The sequence below is a fragment of the Desmodus rotundus genome, chromosome 3, assembly GCF_022682495.2.
Source record: "Desmodus rotundus isolate HL8 chromosome 3, HLdesRot8A.1, whole genome shotgun sequence".
NCBI lineage: Eukaryota > Metazoa > Chordata > Mammalia > Chiroptera > Phyllostomidae > Desmodus > Desmodus rotundus.
The window spans coordinates 85,465,887-85,485,547 of NC_071389.1; the positions used below are offsets into that span (position 1 = coordinate 85,465,887).

A 19,661-nucleotide genomic window follows, 5' to 3' on the forward strand; every position below is an offset into this window, starting at 1 on the left:
AGACACTCAGGTTATGATTATTACAGTAGGTTTATTAACTCAAAAGAGTGTCACAATGAACCCTGACCAGTGTGGCTCAGTTGGTTGGGCATCATCCCACAAAGCAAAAGGTTGTCAATTCGATTCCTGGTCGGGGCACATATGGGCTGCGAGTTCAGTCCTCATTAGGGGTATGACAAGCAACTGATGGATATTTCTTCCTCTCTTTCTACCTCCCATCCCTTCTCTCTTAACATTAAATAAAATCTTTAAAAGAAAGTGATGTTGCAACTGTAAATGTATTGTTACCCCCCGCCCTCCCCGTGTTATAGTTTTTGCCAATCTGACAAAAAACATAGGTATAATTTTGATTCATTCATACCGGGCAGCTACTGTTGTGTTGGCTATTGTCTTTTTTTTTTTTTTTTTGACAATCTAACGGAAGAGGTCAGTGCCCCTGACTATGTACTCGGGTATTGCATGTTTTAAAAATTTTAGCAGCACACCAGTTGAAAAATTGCTATTCTCGTATAGTTAGATTTGGCCATTTGACACTGGCTCACTTAATAGAGCTGGAGGGGCTGCCTGAGCCATGAAGAAGTTGTGCAGGTATCCCTCGAAATTGTATGTGAATATGCGGCTGCTTCATCTTCAGACATGGACAGGAGCAGACTTTAATTCATTGCCTTGTGTTAAAGAAGACTTTGGGGTCTTTTTTACTCAAAGCTGACTGCTGTGACTTTGAAGGAGACCCTTCCCCGGATTACTCATCTATAACAAGGGGCCATAAACTCTTTTAAAGAGCTAAAGAATAAATAAGCATTGTGACTGACAATTCTTTTTTATTTTTTTTTAAGAAATTATTTTTTTTACTAAAAGATTTTATTTATTTATTTATTTACTAATTTTTAGAGGGTGCGGGGGAGAGAAACATTGATGTGAGAGGGAAATATCGATCAGTTGCCTCTCATACATGCCCCGACCGGAATCAAACCTGCAACCCAGGCATGCACCCTGACTGGGGGTCAAACCATGACTTTTTGCTTTGCAGGGCGATGCCCAACCAACTGAGCCACATTAGTCAGGGCACAATTTTTTTTTTTTAACAAGTATTTTAAAATGTAAAAAACCATTCTTAGTTTGAAGACTGTAGAAATGCAAGCTGCAGCCTGGAGATGACGCGTGAGCTGTAGGGTGCTGACCCCTGGTTCAAAGAGAGTGGCCACTGAGCACTTGAAATGTGGCTGATATGAATTGAGACATGCTATAAACGTAAATACACACCATATCTTTAAGACAGGGCAAAAAACAATGTTAAATCTCTCACTAGTAACTTTTATATTAGTCACATACTAAAAAGATAGTGATTTAGATATATTGGAATAAATACATCTAAATGTGTTTTATATCTTTTAATGTGGTGACTAGAAAAATGTAAAATTGCTTATGTAGCTTACATTATATTTCTATTAGCAAATGCTGGTGTAGGGTCATTTACTGCTTCCTTTGAACTTGGTAGCCTTTGATTTCCATGACTGAATGACCTTGTTGGTTTACTGTCTCTCTGGTTCCTTTGGCCCTCACCTCCTATTCTCTTTACTAAAAATTAGATTAAATAAAAACTCCATAATAGTAATCCTCATTTAGCCAACCAGGATTTCATGGTACAGTTAAGCTCTTCAGTTTATTAATTGTCAAATTCTTCAATATCTTTTTGAACTTTCTGGTTTTTGCATTTCTTTTTAGGTGTTGGATCCCAGAACACGAATGATATTATTCAAGATGTTGACTAGAGGAGTCATATCAGAGATAAATGGCTGCATTAGCACAGGAAAAGAAGTGAGCTTTTCTTTGGATACCTGAGTGTTTTCATGTTAGTTCTTATTTCAGATAACAAATGAAACTAAGGCACTTAGAAATAACATGTGCCTTTAAAAGGAAAAACTATATATAAGCCAGGATAGTTTAATCAGTATTTTTTAAAATGGCTTTATGATCTCACCTTTAACTGGAACATAAGCAATAGAAGAAAAAAGCAAACAAAATACAACCAGAGACATTGAAGTTAAGAACAATCTAACAATAGCCAGGGCGGGGGTAGGGGGTGGGGGCGGGGATAGTGGGAAGAGGGTATTACAGGAACTACTATAAAGGACACATGGACAAAACCAAGGGGGAGGGTGGAGACGGGGGAGGGAGGTGGGTTCACCTGGGGTGGGGTAGAGGGATGGGGAGAAAAGGCATACAACTGTAATTGCATAACAATAAAAAAATAAAAAATAAAAAAAATAAAATAAAACATGAAAAAAAAATAATAAAATAAAATGGCTTTATTAATATTTATAGATAGGTAGGAAGTTGTGCACATAATTGTGCCTTTTCACTGCCGTAACTTTACCACATTGTTGATCCCAGCTAGTTGTGCTCAGCAGTAAGCCTAATGGTCGGGTTACTGCAGGCCTGAGTCCTAATCAGAGAGTTAATAATAGGGGTGGGGCTTATGGCCTAGTTTCTGTGAGTCAGCTATTGTCTCTCATTTTTTTATATATGGATATGCAGAAAGACAAACATGGTATTTTTAAATTAGTAAGTCTTTTTTTTTTAAGATTTTATTTATTTTTAGAGAGAGGTGAAGGGAGAGAGAAAGAGGGAGAGAAACACCCATGTGTGGTTGCCTCTCACATGCCCCCTATTGGAGACCCAGCCTGCAACCCAGGCATGTGCCCTGACTGGGAATTGAACAGATGTCCCTTTGTTTTGCAGGCCAGCACTCAATCCACTGAGCCAGACAAGCCAGGGCTAAATTAGCAACTCATTCTATGGGAAGCAGTTCTCAGTAAAATTCAATTTATAAATCATGAGCTTGTAAGGATGTCTTCAAATATTTTTCACATGCCTGAGATATAAAAATGTTTGAAAACACCTCTCACGTGTATTTAAATTGGATTTTACTACATATGTAATTTGGAGTTATATTTATTGTACCTTTTAATTCACATATTCAAAAGATGACAGTGTTCCTTATGCATGTTATTTCAGTTCACTTGACTTTAACTTTTGAGGATAGAATCAAATAAATTGAAAAAGTAAAATACTGTTTGTACTTATTTAACCCAAACTTAATTTTCTTTTGTTTTGACTTAAAATAGGCTAATGTATACCATGCTAGCACAACAGATGGAGAGAGCAGAGCAATTAAAATTTATAAAACTTCTATTTTGGTGTTCAAAGATCGGGATAAGTATGTAAGCGGGGAATTCAGGTGAGCTCAGATGTATTTTTTCCCAACTGGCTTAATTTCTGAATCCTAAAAAAAAAAACTAGAATGGAATGATTTAAATAACAAATATTTTTGTTGTTCAAGGTTTCGTCATGGATATTGTAAAGGAAACCCCAGAAAAATGGTGAAAACTTGGGCAGAAAAAGAAATGAGGAACTTGATCAGGTGACTATCTGGGGGTGTGTCTGTGCTGTGCCCTGGGCATTGGCCTCAGCTCTTTCCTACCGGCAGATCCCAGGGGGTTCTGTCCAAAGGTAGGGACACAGCAGGGCTGTTAAGTTCTGTTAGATCTGCTGAGGTAAGCTGAAACACACTTCTGGACAACGAGGAGCTACCTTATCTTGTCTGTTTTAAGAACCCAGGATTCACATTTATACAGCAAGGCTGGATCATTTAAAGAGCCTTAGAAGCCATGTAAAAATGTTTAGAATTTGTAGAGGATAATAAGGAGCTGTTACAGGATTTTAAGCAGTGAAGTGACTTACTCAGGTGGTGAGATTGGTGCATCATTTTTAAATAGGTATTAGAGTTTTAGAAAGTTTTGTTAGGTTCAAAACTCTTTGTTTATCAGTTTCCTTTTCTTCTTTCAGTCCAGTTTTAGACACATTTCTATATTCTTTGAGCTGACACCTTCTAATATGCTGTCATAGGTGACACACTGGCTCTTTTAGTATTAAGCAGGTACTAATGCTTGTCTTGAAAGCCCTTCTGAAATCTGCATGTATGTGCTTAGCTATTAGGTATGAGTCCTGACTAATCATTGTTTTCACTAATAAGTTGTTCAGGCCGATCAACTTCAAAAGATCATTGCAGACGTAGCCGCTGTGTTTTGTCAACTCTAAGACGCACATTTTTTCCACAGTTCAATATTTCTGGAATTGGATAGAATGATACAAGCCTTGGGATGTTGTGGTTGAACTGCCACTGTTGTGTTCTTTGTGGTGCATGATGGTGCGACTTTAAATCACTAATGTCTTAGTAGTTTTTGAAATACGATAGTACAGTTGAGAGGCTGTGGTACATTTTCCAACAGTAGTATTAATCTCGTGTACTGCAGCTATTGTAATTTGTTTTAGATGTTGTTTTGACTTTTCATTTGTCCTTTTGTCTGTTTTAATATCACAGGCTAAACACAGCTGGGATCCCATGCCCAGAACCTATCCTGCTAAGAAGTCATGTTCTTGTCATGGGTTTCATTGGTAAAGATGACATGTGAGTACGTAGAAGGCCCAATAGTTACATGCTCAGAATTATATTTCTAAGTGCTTTGAATTACCCAATACATGAATATTTTCTATTTAAATAGCTTGTTTTATCTTGGAATATTTTTTATGACTCTTTCGCACTGTATTAGTAGACAGAGTTATTAATTTATTTTACCACCCTGACTGATGTGTCTCAGTTTGTTGGGCATTGTCCTGCAAAGCAAAAGGTTGCAGGTTCGATTCCCGGTCAGGGTGCGAGCCTGGGTTGTGGGCTGGGTTCCTATTGGCGCGCGTGTGAGAGGCAGCTGGTAAGTGTATCTCACATTGATGTTTCTCTCCCTCTCTTTCTCCCCCCTTTCCCTTCTCTGTAAGAATATGTAAATACAATATTTTTAAAAATTTATTCTACCTTTTTAAGTCTCACAGTGCTTCAAGATAACAAACTTCACTGTTTTTTGAGGAATATTTTGTACAGTAAGCTGGGGAAGTACCTGTTGGTTGACAGCTTTTTGTGGAGTGGTACCTCTGTTGTGAGTCAGATTGTTCAGTGATGAGTTATAGAAGAGAAGTGCCTATAACAAAGTAGTGTAAAGCAAGAAAACTTGTCTTAGTCACTTTACCTTCATTGTTCATTTTATTCTTATTAAAGGCCAGCACCACTTCTGAAAAACATCCAGTTATCAGAATCCAAGGCTCGGGAGTTGTACCTGCAGGTCATCCAGTACATGAGGATAATGTATCAAGATGCCAGACTTGTCCATGCTGATCTCAGTGAATTTAACATGCTGTGAGTGTGTTTTGTCCCTTAGAAACCTCCCATAAGTCATTTCATGTCCTTTAAAAAAAATAAACAACACCCCAACCCAAGATGCCATGCTAAATTCAAAATTATCAAAGTTGGCTTCCACATGGTCACAGTATAGGATGTGTTTCCTGCCTTTGGTGACCTTAGTCGTTGAATTGAGCCCTCACGTTACCATAGGGGAATGTGTACCTTGCTGATGTCTCTCACAGTCCCTGCCTGTCTGGCCCACAGGTACAGTGGTGGGGGTGTGTACATCATTGATGTTTCTCAGGCTGTGGAGCATGACCACCCACATGCCTTGGAGTTCTTGAGAAAAGATTGTGCCAATGTCAATGGTGAGTGGAAATTTTAATTTTTTACCAGCTTATTTGTGTGTGTTAGTTATGTACTCTGTTAAGCTGGGGATATAAAATGTTGGGACTAAATCGTTCAATGCAGTGACACTAATACCATTAGCTGCCAGTGGTATATTTTCATTGTTTTGTTAACTGTAAAGTTGTTGGAATAATAACCTTTTCTCTAGTAAAGCTGTCACAAATGTTTTCCTCCTGACAGACTTCTTTCTGAAGCACAACGTTGCTGTGATGACTGTGCGGGAACTCTTCGAATTTGTCACAGACCCGTCAATTACGCAGGAGAACATTGATGCTTATCTCTCAAAGGTGAGACGGGCAAGGAAGGAAAAAAACAGAAAACAGCAGTAGTAATTCGCCTTCAAGTGGCACTTCTGAGAAATTGCTCAGCATAATTTTTGTTCATTTGACAGCTTCCTGAGATCTTTTCCTTCTGATTTCACAGCTGGGGAATCAAAAGTATAGTAAAAAGCCAATGGTAAAGCCAAATTTCTTGACTTTAATTGTTAGGCAAGATTACATAGACTGTCAAAAGTTATAAACATTTAGTAAGAAACCTGTTGTTAGCTTTTGGTCATTAATGCCTTTCCCTTGTTTCTCAGAGGCCTTTCTGAATCACACAATTTTTAAAAATGTGGTAAAATACACAAAGTGTAAAATTTACCATTTTAACCATTTAAGTATGCAGTTCAGTGGCATTAAGTACAGTTACATTGTTGTGCAACCATCACCACGAATCATCCACAAAACTTTTACATCTTGTGAAACAAGCTTTTCACAAGGTACACACTAACTTCCCATTTCTCCCTCCTCCCAGCCCATTCTCCTTTTGGTCTATGATGTCGACTACTCACATTAGTGGAATCATACACCATTAGTTTTTTTCAGCTGACTTATTTCACTTGGCATAATGTCCTCAAAATTCATTCATGGTGTAGGATGTGTCAGAATTCCCTTCTTTGGGAGACAGAGTAATAATTCCATTGTATGTACATACCACATTTGTTTATCCATTCATCCATCTGTAAACACCTAGGTTGCTTCCACCTGTTGGCTGTTACTGAATAATGCTGCTGTGAACATAGGTATATAAATATCTCTTTAAGACACCGCTTTCAATTCTTTTGACGTAGACTCGAAAGTCAAATTACTGGCCCTGGCCAGTGTGTTGTCTTTAGTTGGAGCATCGTCCTGTGCACCGAAAGGTTGCAGGTTTGATTTCCCGTCAAGGCACATGCCTAGGTTGCAGGTGCGGTCCCCAGTTGGGGCACGTACAGGAGGTAGCCAGTCGATGTTTCTCTCTCACATTGATGTTTCTCTCTCTCTCTCTTTCTTTCTCTCCCTAACCCCCCCCAAAATTGGTAAATGTATCCTTGTATCTTAAATCCTGATTTAAGAAAAAAAAGTGGAATTACCGAATCATGTGGTAATTCTACTTTTAATTTTTGAGTAACACCCATGCTGTTTTCCTAAGTGACTGTACCATTTTACATATCCATCAACAATGTGCAAGGGTTCGATTTTGCTTTATTTTTGTGGGGTTTTTTTGAGTAGCTGTCCTGATGACTATGAGGTGGTGTCACATAGTTTTGATGTGCATTTCTCAAATGATGTTCAGTGTCTTTTCATGTGCTTGTTGGCCATTTGTATATCTTCTTTGGAGACATGTCTATTCAAGTCTTTTGTCCATTTTTTAATCAGATTTTTTTTTTTTTTTTTAGTTAAAGGAGTTCTTTATATATTCTGAATATTATTAACACCATATGATTTACACATATTTTCTCCCATTCCATAGGCTACCTTTTTACTCTGTTTATTGCATCCTTTGAAGCACAAGGTTTTAATTTTGATGTCCAGGTTTTCTATTTTTCTTGTTACCTCTGAATTGTAGAATATTGAACACATGGCATATATGCCCCAACACAAGTTTTCAAATTTTATCGTATCTTTTCATATTTTTTCTTTCCTTGGAATGCCTTCCCATTTCTACCCTTGCTTATCTTTCTTTGTTGAATGAAATTTAAAGCTCAGATCAGAAAGCTTTCTTGAGAAATCAGGCAGAAATAATTATTTCCAACAGTTGTGCCATCATCCCTCAGGATCCCAGGAGGACTGGTTCCAGAACCCTTCTAGAGGACACCAAATCCAAGGATGCTCAATCCCTAGTATAAAATGGCATAGTATTTGCATATAACCTATAAATAGTTGCATGTATACCCTAAATCATGTCTAGGTTACTTACAATTCCTAATAAAGTGTAAATGCTGTGTCAATATTTGTTAAGTTGTATTATTTAGGAAATAATAACAAGACAAAGTTTGTACATGTTCAGTACAGATAGAGTCATCATAGGCCTAAATACAGGGTATGTGTCAACAATGCTGTTAACACTCTTTTTGGATATTTTCAGTCCAAAATTGGTTGAATCTGGGGATACAGAACCCATGGATATAGATACACAGATACGGAAAGTCAACTGCAGTTTCATGTTATGTAACCATTATAGAAGTAGATAGAAGGGTTTTGTCACTCTTTTCTAGACTATTAACTCTTGAAAGACAGGGATTTTATTCCTGTATTCCCTATACCTAATTAGTACCTGGCAATAGTAGGTAATCCCATATGTTAATTGAATGACTAAATATCACATAATTTTTATTCCTTAACTCTTAACACTAATTTTAGTATCTGATCTTAAAACAAAAAGCCACCTAATACTTTTCTTTCTTTTTTCTGTATATTCTAAATAGAGAACAAATCTTCAGTTTTATAGTTTTATAAGCCAAAGAATCCTGTAGAACCTTTGTCATGTTTTTAGTGTCAGTCATTGTTCAGATTGCTTTCTTTAGTGGTTTATGCTGCAGCAGCATTAGAGCCATATACTCAAATTAGAGGGTAACCCACTCTGATGCCCTTCACTCACTGCTCAAGAGTTAAGGAATGGTTCTTTCATTCTTTGGGTCTCAGTTTTCCTTTAGTAAATATTTTTGCTAGTTGTTTAAAAATTAGTAAGAGTAGAATGCTTTTGTGGAAGGAGCTAAGGATTCCCTGAGGCTAGCCAAGTATGATTTATTCTGTTACTTTTGGGTCGATGGCAATCTTTCTGGTGGGGTCTAACATGGAGAACTAACCTGACCACTGGAGTACACCAAGTCCTTTATTTTGTGAAGAGGTGATACCAAGAGAGATTAGAACAGATTTATACTTAAGTTGGGAAATGGATCTATCTCATGAAGGTTGAATGTAAAGAAAAGTAATTGTTTTTTTTTCTCAAGGCCATGGAAATAGCATCCCAAAGGACCAAGGAAGAAAGGTCCAGCCAAGATCATATAGATGAAGAGGTAAGAGTTACCATCTGTTCACAGCCTTAGAAAACACTTGTGCTTTGATGTCTTTTTAAAAATATTGTTAAGGTGCCTTAACTGGTGTTCAGTTTGTTGGGTGTCATCCCACAAAGCAAAAGATTACCAGTTTACTTCCTGGTCAGGACACATGCCTAGGTTGCAGGTTTGGTCCCTGGTTGGGGCACATGTGAGAGGCAACCTATCGATGTTTGTCTCTCACATCAGTGTTTCTCTTCCTGTCTTTCTCCCTCCTCTCCCTAGTACGTAAATATTTTTAAAAAGTACTGTTAAGGCATGAACTCGCTTTTAATAGATAAGCAGTTTTTTTTTTAATGATGATATTTCCTTGAGATGTAATATGTTACTTACCAACATTATTCCACTCATCAACCCATTAGCCCATTGCCCTAGATGGAAAACATTTTAAAGAACCTACTGGAGTATATGATTCAACAAGAAAAAGCCTGTTTCAATTTTCAAATGTGGATTTTTAAATGATTTAAATGTTGATTACAGTAACATCATAGATTTTAAATATTTATGTTTGGTAAAAAAAATATTTTAATTTTGGGAGTCAGTGTATTGCGAAGGTGATCTGTAGGTAGCTTTATTTTATTTTATTTTTTAAATTCTCACAGCTATTAGTGTGCTGGATAAATATAAGGTACCCTGTATTTATCAGCAGTTCTGAACCTTTTTTCATGGTAGCAGAGTGGGTGATATTCCTGTGTTAGAACGTGTTCCTTTGTAAGGCATAGCCAGGTAATTATATTCCTTGTTCTCCCACTCAGAAAAAAAATTTGTAACGCAAAGCAGGAGGGAGAAATGTTATTCTAAGGGTAACCTTAAATCATATTTAGTCTGTTATTATTGGTAACAAATTACTTTCAGCACAGCACACAGCACATGCAACACTGGCCTGTGCAGACAGCCTGGCTGAGCATTAGTGTTGTAGATGATGGTGGATTCTTGTTTTTTTATGACTTGATAGCGGGTGAGGATGCTGAGTGAAAGTAAGAAATATGTAACAGTTTCAATTTTACTTTTCCTCTGTGTGTGTTAGGTGTTTAAGCGAGCATATATTCCTAGAACCTTGAATGAAGTAAAAAATTATGAGAGGGATATGGATATAATGATGAAATTGAAGGAAGAGGACATGGCCATGAATGCCCAACAGGACAATGTGAGTAGCTGGGTTTATATGGAGCTGTTGTCCCAGACCTGCAGTCTTGAATGTTGGCTTCCAGTCTAGTGAGCTGGCTAATTCCCTTTGCGTTAACATGTCCTTTGTGCACATTGGATGTAAAAAGGGAATTCATTGGTATTTATGAAAGAAAATGACACATTTGAATGAATCTAAAACTATAATTGTAGAAAAGGAAAATTTGTATAAAAGTCTAGGATATAAATGGATATTATACTGGATCCATTAATACATGTATTTCAGGGTCTGGAGATTTTTTTCTGTTAAAAGGCCATACAGTAAATAGTATCCAGCAAAGCTATCATCTAGAATGGAAGGGCAGATAAAGTGCTTCTCAGATAAGGTCAAGTTCAAGGAGTTCATCGTCACCAAGCCCTTATTATATGAAATGTTAAAGGGATTTATCTAAGAAAAAGAAGATCAAAAATACGAACAGTAAAAATGACAGCAAACTCACAGTTATTAACAACCACACCTAAAACAAAAACGAAAGCAAACTAAGCAAACAACTAGAACAGGAACAGAACCACAGAAATGGAGATCACATGGAGGGTTATCAACAGGGGAGTGGGAGGGGGAGAGAGGGGGAAAGGTACAGAGAATAAGTAGCATAAATGGTAGGTACAAAATAGACAGGGGAGGTTAAGAATAGTATAGGAAATGTAGAAGCCAAAGAACTTATATGCAGGACCCATGGACATGAACTATAGGGGGGGAATGTGGGAGGCAGGGGGTGTGCAGGGTGGAGTGGAGTGAAGGGGGGTAAATGGGACAACTGTAATAGCATAATCAATAAATTTTTTTTAAAAAAGGCCATACAGTAAATATTTCAGGTTTTGCAGGCCAAGAAGCAAAATTGAGGCTATATTATGTAGGTCATTATAAAAACAAAAATTTTCTCCAAATTTTTATTGATGAAATCAAAAACACTTTAATAATAATTGACTATAGCTTTTCATGATACAGGTCTACTAATGGAAGAATGGAGTTACTTGGGGGAGGAGAATATTTTTCACTTCATTGAGATTCAGAGTTAGAGTTTTCCATCATCAAATTCATCTTAAATGTTCATCGGTAGAAACCATCAGTCTGTCAGTGGGATTTGGCCTGTGGGCTGGAATCTGTTGATACCAGACAAGAGTAACACCCATGATATATACTACTTTCTTTGTTACTGTGAGATAAGTTTTAGGCACCTTTTTATAATCCCACAAAATACCATTTAGCCCACAGTTTTCTTTATTAATATATTAATACTGGAGTGTGTTATTTCATTGTCTAGTTTTATGTTAATTTTTGTTTTTTTCTTTGTGGTTACAAGATTCTATACCAAACCGTCACAGGATTGAAGAAAGATTTGTCAGGCGTTCAGAAGGTATAAAGAATATGTGTTGCTATTTATTTATGTGAAAACTCTTAAAAGGTATATAATTTAATGTAAAGTATTATTAGAATTAACAATGATATAGTTCTTAACAATATATACTTGCAAAGCCTATGACATTTTCAGAAATGCCCTTTTTGTGTTCATTCTTTTTAACCATAAGACTGAAATACAGAAATTTAGGATTTATTTTTCATTCTCCGTCTGAATTGCTCTGTTGTTATAGCTGAGGCATTGATCCTTTTTGTATCCTGGTCTTCATTTGTGAAGTTATTAATGATAACCATGTACTTCTTGATGGTTTTACAGCCGGCCTAAAAGTATGTATGAGAAGCAATCTCAGGAGTTTAACAGTCTTGGAGTGCTGGATTCCTGTAGTGTTACATTCTTAAAACAGTCTTGTTTTGTTTTACATTTTAGAATGACGAGGATTAATTCTAGTTTAAGCAATAATAAAGGCAGTTCTTATTTCTTTTAATGTTTTTAGTTAAAGGCTTAAACATGAAGGATCTCAGTTTGCTCTTTGAAAGTTTATTTTGTCATCTTTGCGAAGAATTGCCTTTTAAATGTTTGGTTCTTTTCTTAGAAAACCTCCTTTTAAAAAGTGCTTCCTGCTGCCTTAAAAACTGGTAAACTTCAGGAAAAAGGAAAATTTCTTTTGCTTAAATATCATCCTCCCACTTGATCAAATTAACAGTAATCATTGCTTAGAATTTGATTCATAAGAAAACAGCTGTAAAGTTACCCAAATAAGTGTTGGTTACTTCTGTCTGTATTTCACAGTCATCACTGCATTGCAGTGTTTCAGTCAACAGCGGGCCGTATGTACATGATTGTGGTCCCATAAGAGTAGAATGGAGTAAAATTCCTATCACCTAGTGGTATAACAGCGTCATAGTACAACATATTACTCACATGTTTGTGACGATGCTGGTGTGAATAGACCTGCACTAACAGTCATATAAAAAGTATAGCACGTGCAGTTACAGCATTAGGCTGTACGTTTGCACAATGACAAAATCACTAACAATGCATTTCTCAGAACATATCCCCATCGTTAGGCAGCCATGGCTGTACTTCCAAATCCCAACTCAGCCTCCTTTTCTGGAGTAGAACAGTTTTGTTGCTCTGGGTCATCCAGTAAAGCCCCATTTTCTTCATTTGAGTATATTCTTGAGCCTTACTGGCATGGCTACTTCTAGGCTTCCTCCCTAGTGTTGATTCTGTGGTTTTGATGTTTTAGTATAGACTTCTGCTTTTCAAAATTTTTCTGGAAGGCTAAAATCTGAGTTGCAGCATTACACATTGAATAACAATAGATAACTAACTGGTTTGGAATAACATGGTTCTGAAATATTTTCAAGGTGCCTGCACTCTTAGAAAATCAGGTTAAGGAAAAGAATTGTTCTGATTCAGAAGATGATGGAAGCTCTGAGTGTTCTGATGTAGCTTCTGAAGAGCAGGGAGACCATGCCTGTTCCAGGAAATCCACCACTGACCTTGAAGTTGATAAAAAGGTTAGCCAAGAATAAAAGTTCCCTTGTTCTCTACCATGGCAGCGTAGCCACTCTTGTTTCCCTTGGTTCAAGTATCTAGATTATGGGGGCTGCAAACGTTACTAGTCAGTAAATACCTCTAACTATAGTTTCAGTTCCTAAGCATGAACTTTGTTTTTGGTTGTAATATTATCTAGGGATTGGGCTTCTAATGGGAGCTCCTTGACACACTGAATTCAATACATTGATTAAAGATGATTGTCATGCACTTGATGTTAGAGTTGCCTCATGGTGAGATACTGAAGAGCCATTTCAGGGGGGCTTTACAGCCCAGAGTTTCCAGATTCTAAAAGACTATTTCTTCCACTCCTGGCTGTACAGAAGAGACACTAATGGTTGGATGATACGTTACAGCTGTGTAACTATTACTCTTCATTCTTACCTTAATCTTTTAAAATTTATAAAGTTGGGTCTTAAGACTTCTGAGAGACATACCCAACATGTTAACCACATTTTTCTCTCTTTCTCTACTGGAAATAATTTTTTTTTCTCTTTCCAACTTTTATTTCTGTTAGAATATTAATCTTGTAAAGTAGTTGCAAACATTTAATAATGTCCTCATGGATATTTCTGTTTGGCTATCTTCATATTCTATTAGGATACCTTTAAGACCGTTTTATCCCAACCCTGGCTGGGTCATTCCATTGGTTAGAGCACTGTCCCAATATGCCAAGGTTGCAGGTTCAATCTCTGGTCAGGGCACATACGAGAATCAACCAATGAGTACACTAATAAGTGGAACAACAAATCGGTGTTTCATACCCTTGCGCTCTCTCTTTCTCTCCCCCCCTTTAAAATCAATAATTTTTAAAAAGTATTATAGAAAAGATAATTTCATCCCAAATTCCACCACCAAACCATAATCATTTTTAACACTTTTTATTATTTTACATGTATCTTTTTATTTAATTATAGCAATATGCATAGTCCAAATGAATGGAATTTTCTTATAAAAAGAAAACCTCATCTTTTAAAATAGTGCTTCTTGCTGCTTTAAAATCTGCTAGATATCAGGAAAAAATGAAAATTTATTTTGTTTAAATACTGTCTTTCTCTTGATTGAATTAGTAGTGTTACTCAAAATTTGATCTATAGGAAAACATGTGAAGTTATCCAAACAAGTCTGCTTTTTACTTCTATCTGTATTTCACAGATATTTTTTGTTTTTGTTTTACAGGAAAGAAAAAAGATGGTCAAGGAAGCCCAGAGAGAGAAAAGAAAAAACAAAATTCCTAAACATGTGAAAAAAAGAAAGGAGAAGACAGCCAAAACAAAAAAGGGGAAATAGATCAGAACTATTATGTACAATACTTTGCCATTGGTTGCATTTCTTGCCTGTAAGTTAAGCTGCATCTATAAGATAGGATATTGATTTTAACCAGGTGGTTATTATGACAGTGCCTGAAGACTGATTCAGGTGTTCTCATGCAATTATGTAAAAAAAGCTCCAAGCTCTGTTTTCTAGATGCAGTCACTGGCTCTGTCTGGTATTGACAGAGAATTTATTTAAACTATTTTAATGAAGAACTTTGTACAATATTATATTTATATATTTTTTCTCTTCCAGTATGTTTTTTGAAGCATCGTAAATATTTAAAGGTAATGAATGTCCACTATTATGTAAGTGTAAAGGCACTTTGGGCAAATCTGCAACAGCTGTTTTGCTTTGTTTGCACATGCTAAAGACCTATCTGAAATCATATGATTAAAACCATAGTATGTATAAAAGGAGTTTCACTTACAGAGAAATCATCTGGCTATTGCTGTAATCATTCCTGCAACTTTGTTCTGTGTACATTGGTGATCATTTAAAATGCACTCTTCATCTTTAATATTCTTTTTTGAGCTAGGACATCCCAGTTTATAAGCTATTTCATGGTTCAACTTTTTGGCATGTCCATTCATTCATCATATGTTTGAGTATTGGAGGTGCTGGGGATACAGCAGTAAATATAGCAGACAAAAATTGCTATCTTCAGTTTGTTTTCATTTTAATAGGAAGACAACATTAAACAAAATAAGTGAAAACAGTGTATCAGCAGGTGGGAAATAGTGCAGAGAAGAGAGAACGCCTGGGGGAGAAGTAAATTTGCCCTTTTAAAATAGGCCACACTGAGGCTATAGTTGAACACATACTTGAGGATTAATCATGTGCATCTCAGGAGAGAAGAGCATCCTAGATGAAGCAAACAGCAAATGCCCTGAAGCAGAAGTATGCCTGAAATGTTCCAGAAAGGAGGCTCGAGCTTTATAACCAAGGGAGAAAATAGATGAAATCAGAAGATGTTAGGCTATTGGAAGGTTTTTGGCAGAGAAATGATAAGATCTGACTTGTGTTTTGAAAGATTGCTATCACTCTGGCCTCGGGAGAATTAAGGAAATGGGGTGGGAGAACAGTTGGGTATTGTAGTCACCACAGGAGAGATGATGATGACGACTACTTGCTCTAGGATAGTAGCAGGGGACATGAAGAGAAGTGGTTGGATTCTAGATAGAACACAAAAGTGGAATGAACTAGATGTGCTAGGGAATATTTGAGGAATATGGAGAAAGAGTAAAGGATGACATCGGGGATTATGACTAGCAACTGAAAGGCTGCTGGAATTGCCACCTACTGTGTTGGAAAGAAATGCGGGTGAAGCAGGTTTGGGTGAAAGGGAGTAAGAGGGTGAGATGGCAAAAAGGCACAAATATTGGAAGAAATCAGATTTCTTTTATTACCATATACTTTACATTAGAAATGCTTGCATTAGCCCTTGTGTCAGAAACAATTTCTGTAAATAAACTTAGTTTCCTTTAAACTAAACCTTGTGCCTGCTTGTTTGAGAGTTGATGGGCTATTGGGAGTTGTCAGGGAAGGTTTCAACTGAGCTTTTAAAATCTTAAGTCAAATTTATTATGTTCATAATATAATATCTTCCCCTCTTGGATTTTAAAAGTTCAAAATATGGAATAGAATTTCAATGAAACAGTCACCACAATGGAATATTCTACAGCTAACAAATGAGAATACAAACCAGATTCATTAATTCTGTGTACTTTGGGGGATTTTTATCTTCAAGATATTCTAGTTCTTGTTTTATGTTTTTTGGGGGTTTTTTTTCCAATTACTGTTGACATTCAATATATTAGTTTAAGGTGCCCAACATAGTGGTTATATATTTCTGCAACTTATGAAGGGATTCCCCCAAAAGTCTAGTACCCACCTAGCCCCATATATAGTTACTACAATATTATTGACTATATTTTCTATAGTGTACTTTTACATCCCATCACTATATTGTAACTACAAATTGTGCTTCTTAATCCCTTCATCTTTTTCACCCAGCCCTCAACCCTATCCCACCTGGCAACCACCAGTTTCTCCTCCGTGTCTGAGTTAGTTTGTGTTCTTGTTCATTTATTCTGTTCTTCAGATTCCACATATAAGTGAAATCATAGGATATTTGACTTAGTTCACTTGGCATAATAGCCTTAAGTCCATTCATGTTGTTGCAAATGGTAAGATCTCATTCTTTTAGGGTTGGGTAATATTCTTCTGAAGGGCAAGACTCTTCGGTGTAGGCTCCCCCAACTAGGTGAGTGTTCTAGGAACCCATCTGTATCAGTGTACCAGCAGGTGTTGTTGTGAGAGGCTGTGTTCTGCTTCTGTAAATGTTTTTTTGAAGACTTTCAAGGCATTTGCCCATTTCGTGCTGGGTGATTCACAGGTGCACCGGCCCACACCACGCTGAGTGTTCTTTGACCAAAAGCAGCAGGACCCCCATACCCCACCCTCCCTGTTCACCCGATATCACCTCAAATGACATTTTTTGTTGTTTTCTTGCATGAAAAAAGCCCTCAAAGGGAAACATTTTGCCAAAGTGGAAGAGTTGAAACAAAACACGGCAGAAGCACTAAACATCAAAATCAACAAGTTCAAAAACTTGAGCAGTGGAAAAAAGTCTTGATAGGTGTATTGCCTCAAATAGAGAGTACTTTGAAGGTGACTGAAGTTTAAACAGGCAAGAATACACAATTTTTTTTTTTATAAATAAATTCTGGGGTTGTTTTTGGGCCCCCCCTCATATATACCACATCTTTAGACAATTGCTTTTTGGTGCACACTTAGGTTGCTTCCATACCGTGGCTATATGTAATGTCCTTAATCTCTTGTTATAGCCTTGTTTTTAAGTCTGTTTTGTCTGACAAAAGTATTGCTACCACAGCTTTTTAAAATTTCCATTTGCATGAAATACCTATTCCGTTCCTTTATTTTCAGTCTGTCAGTTTCAAGTGGGTCTCATATAGACAAGCATATATATGAGTCGTTTTCTTAACCATTCAGCCACCCTGTGTCTCTTTAGATTGGAACATTTAATTCGCTTACAGTAGAAGTGATTATTGATGGGTAACAGTTATCGCTATTTTATCCATATTTATCTTTTTTTAAAGAAGCCTCTTTAACATTTCTTATATTTATTTGGTGGTGATGAACTCCTTTATCTTTTTTTTTATCTAAGAAGCTCTTTCTGTCTTTGATTCTAAATGACAGCCTTGCTGGATAGAGTGATCTTGGTTGTAGGTCCTTGCTTTTCATGACTTGAGTACTCCTTGCCAGTCCCTTCCAGGCTGCAAAATTTCTGTTGAGAAATCAGCTGACAGTCTTATGGGAGCTCCCTTGTAAGTAACTAACTTTTTCCCTTGCTGACTTTAAGATTCTTTGTCTTTAACCTTTGGCATTTTAATTATGATGTGTCTTGGTGTGGGCCTCTATATGTTCATCTTGTGGGACTCTGCACTTCCTGGAATTGTGTGTCTATTTCCTCTACCAGGTTAGGGAAGTTTTCACTCATTATTTCTTCAAATAGGTTTCAATCACTTGCCCTCTTCTCCTTCTGGTCTGGTCCTCTTGTGGTGCAAATGTTACCCTCGATGTTGTTCCAGAAGCCCTTTAAACTATTCTCATTTTTTTTTAATTCTTTTTTCTTTTTGCTGCTCTCAGAGGATTGGGGTTTCCTGCTACCTTGTCTTCAGATTGCTGATTTGATGCTTTATTTAATCTGATGTTGATTCCATCTATTCTTCATTTCTGTCTTTTTTTTTTATGGTTTCTATCTCTTTGTGTAAGTTTTCACTGACTATTCTTTCCCTAAGTTCATTAAACATCCTTATAACCAGTGTTTTGTACTCTGTATCTGGTGATTGATTGCCTCCATTTTATTTAGTTTTTTTCTGGAAATTTCTCTTGTTCTTTCATTCGGAATACGTTTCTTATTGTCCTTATTTTGGCTGCCTCCCTGTGTTTGTTTCTGTGGATTAGGTAGATCTGCTGTGTCTCCCAGAGTTGGCAGGGTGGCCTAATGTAGTAAGTGTTCAGTGAGGCTTAGTGGCACAGTCTCTCTGGTCATGTGAGCTGGGTGCTCCATGGGTGTCCTTTCTGTGGGATGTGTGTGACCTCCTGTTGTAGTTGAACCTTGATTGCTGCTGGCACGTCAGTGGGTGGGATTAACCCTCAGGCTGACTGGCTGTGAGGACTGGTCATGACAACAGTGAATGAGCTGTTGTGTGAGGGCTGACCCCATCGAGTGAGATTCAATACAGCAGGGCTCTGGTGCCTGCTGAGTCCACTCTTTGAGTGTGTTGTCTAGGGAGCTAATTTGGTGGTGCTCTGTGGTGGTCTGAAGCCAGCCAGTGGGTGTCTTGGTTCTGGGGCCTCTTGGGAGGGGCTTCATTGCAGGCTTAGGTCAGCAGCTGCCTGTGCCTAGGCCAGGGCAACCTGGTAGGAGCTACAAAGTGATCTGCAGTTACTAGCTACCTATGCTGATATTGGAGGCACCTAGGAGAGGATATGCTGTGAACTGAAGCCGGCTACTGCTAGTTTCAGGCTGGGGGCTGCTTAGCAAGAGGCACAGGGCACACTGAGGCCAAGTGGTACTTGTTTGGGATTTGTGGACCTTTGAGAGATTTTAGGAAAGTCCACAGCTCAGGCTGAGGCTGGCCACTTACAAGTAACAGCCTCTGAAAAAGATTCAAGCTTGTACATAAGTTGGGTGGGGTGGGTTCTCAGGGAATCACCAGGGTGTGGGGAGTTTGATGGAGACTCAGATTTGGCGCCCACCTGCACATGCAGGCTGTGTGTGGGGAGGGTTCAGCAAAGGAGTAAGAGTACCTGTCAGCCCTTTAGTTCCCAGAGAGCTTCCCCCTGGCCCTCACTCTGAAGCCAGACAATTCAGTTCCTCCCCATACATTCCTGGTGCTTTTCGAGCTGCTGCCCTAGCACTGAAGCTCAATGAGTGACTCCCTTAGCGAGGAAATCCATGCATGGGTCATTCAGAGAACACAAGGATCTATAGCAGCCCTCTGTCTCACCTGGGCTGGATGGACTCCCCACTGCTTTTCACTTCCAGCTGTTGGCGGGGAGGGGTTATTCCCAGCACTTGTTCCCAGATAACCCTCTCTCCACAGCCAAGATATCCCTCCTGACCTATAACCACCACACCTGGGTGTGGGACCAGCCCATTTTGGGTCTCCAGCCCTTTTGCCACTCCTGACGTGGCTTCTTTCTTTGT

The 19,661-nt window shown here is 37.8% G+C and overlaps 1 protein-coding gene across 1 annotated transcript in view; it reads left to right on the forward strand.

The window, feature by feature from the left end:
• Positions 1-15,916, forward strand: part of RIOK1 (RIO kinase 1) — a 34,227-nt gene extending 18,311 nt beyond the window's left edge. The window contains exons 6-17 of the mRNA XM_024552293.3: positions 1,726-1,818; positions 3,129-3,241; positions 3,344-3,424; positions 4,385-4,471; positions 5,114-5,251; positions 5,501-5,604; positions 5,825-5,931; positions 8,898-8,963; positions 10,030-10,149; positions 11,492-11,545; positions 12,919-13,071; positions 14,288-15,916. Coding sequence (XP_024408061.1) covers positions 1,726-1,818; positions 3,129-3,241; positions 3,344-3,424; positions 4,385-4,471; positions 5,114-5,251; positions 5,501-5,604; positions 5,825-5,931; positions 8,898-8,963; positions 10,030-10,149; positions 11,492-11,545; positions 12,919-13,071; positions 14,288-14,398 — 1,227 coding nt within the window. The 3' untranslated portion in view covers positions 14,399-15,916. The remainder of the gene's footprint in view (positions 1-1,725; positions 1,819-3,128; positions 3,242-3,343; positions 3,425-4,384; positions 4,472-5,113; positions 5,252-5,500; positions 5,605-5,824; positions 5,932-8,897; positions 8,964-10,029; positions 10,150-11,491; positions 11,546-12,918; positions 13,072-14,287) is intronic.
• Positions 15,917-19,661: the final 3,745 nt, after the last annotated feature.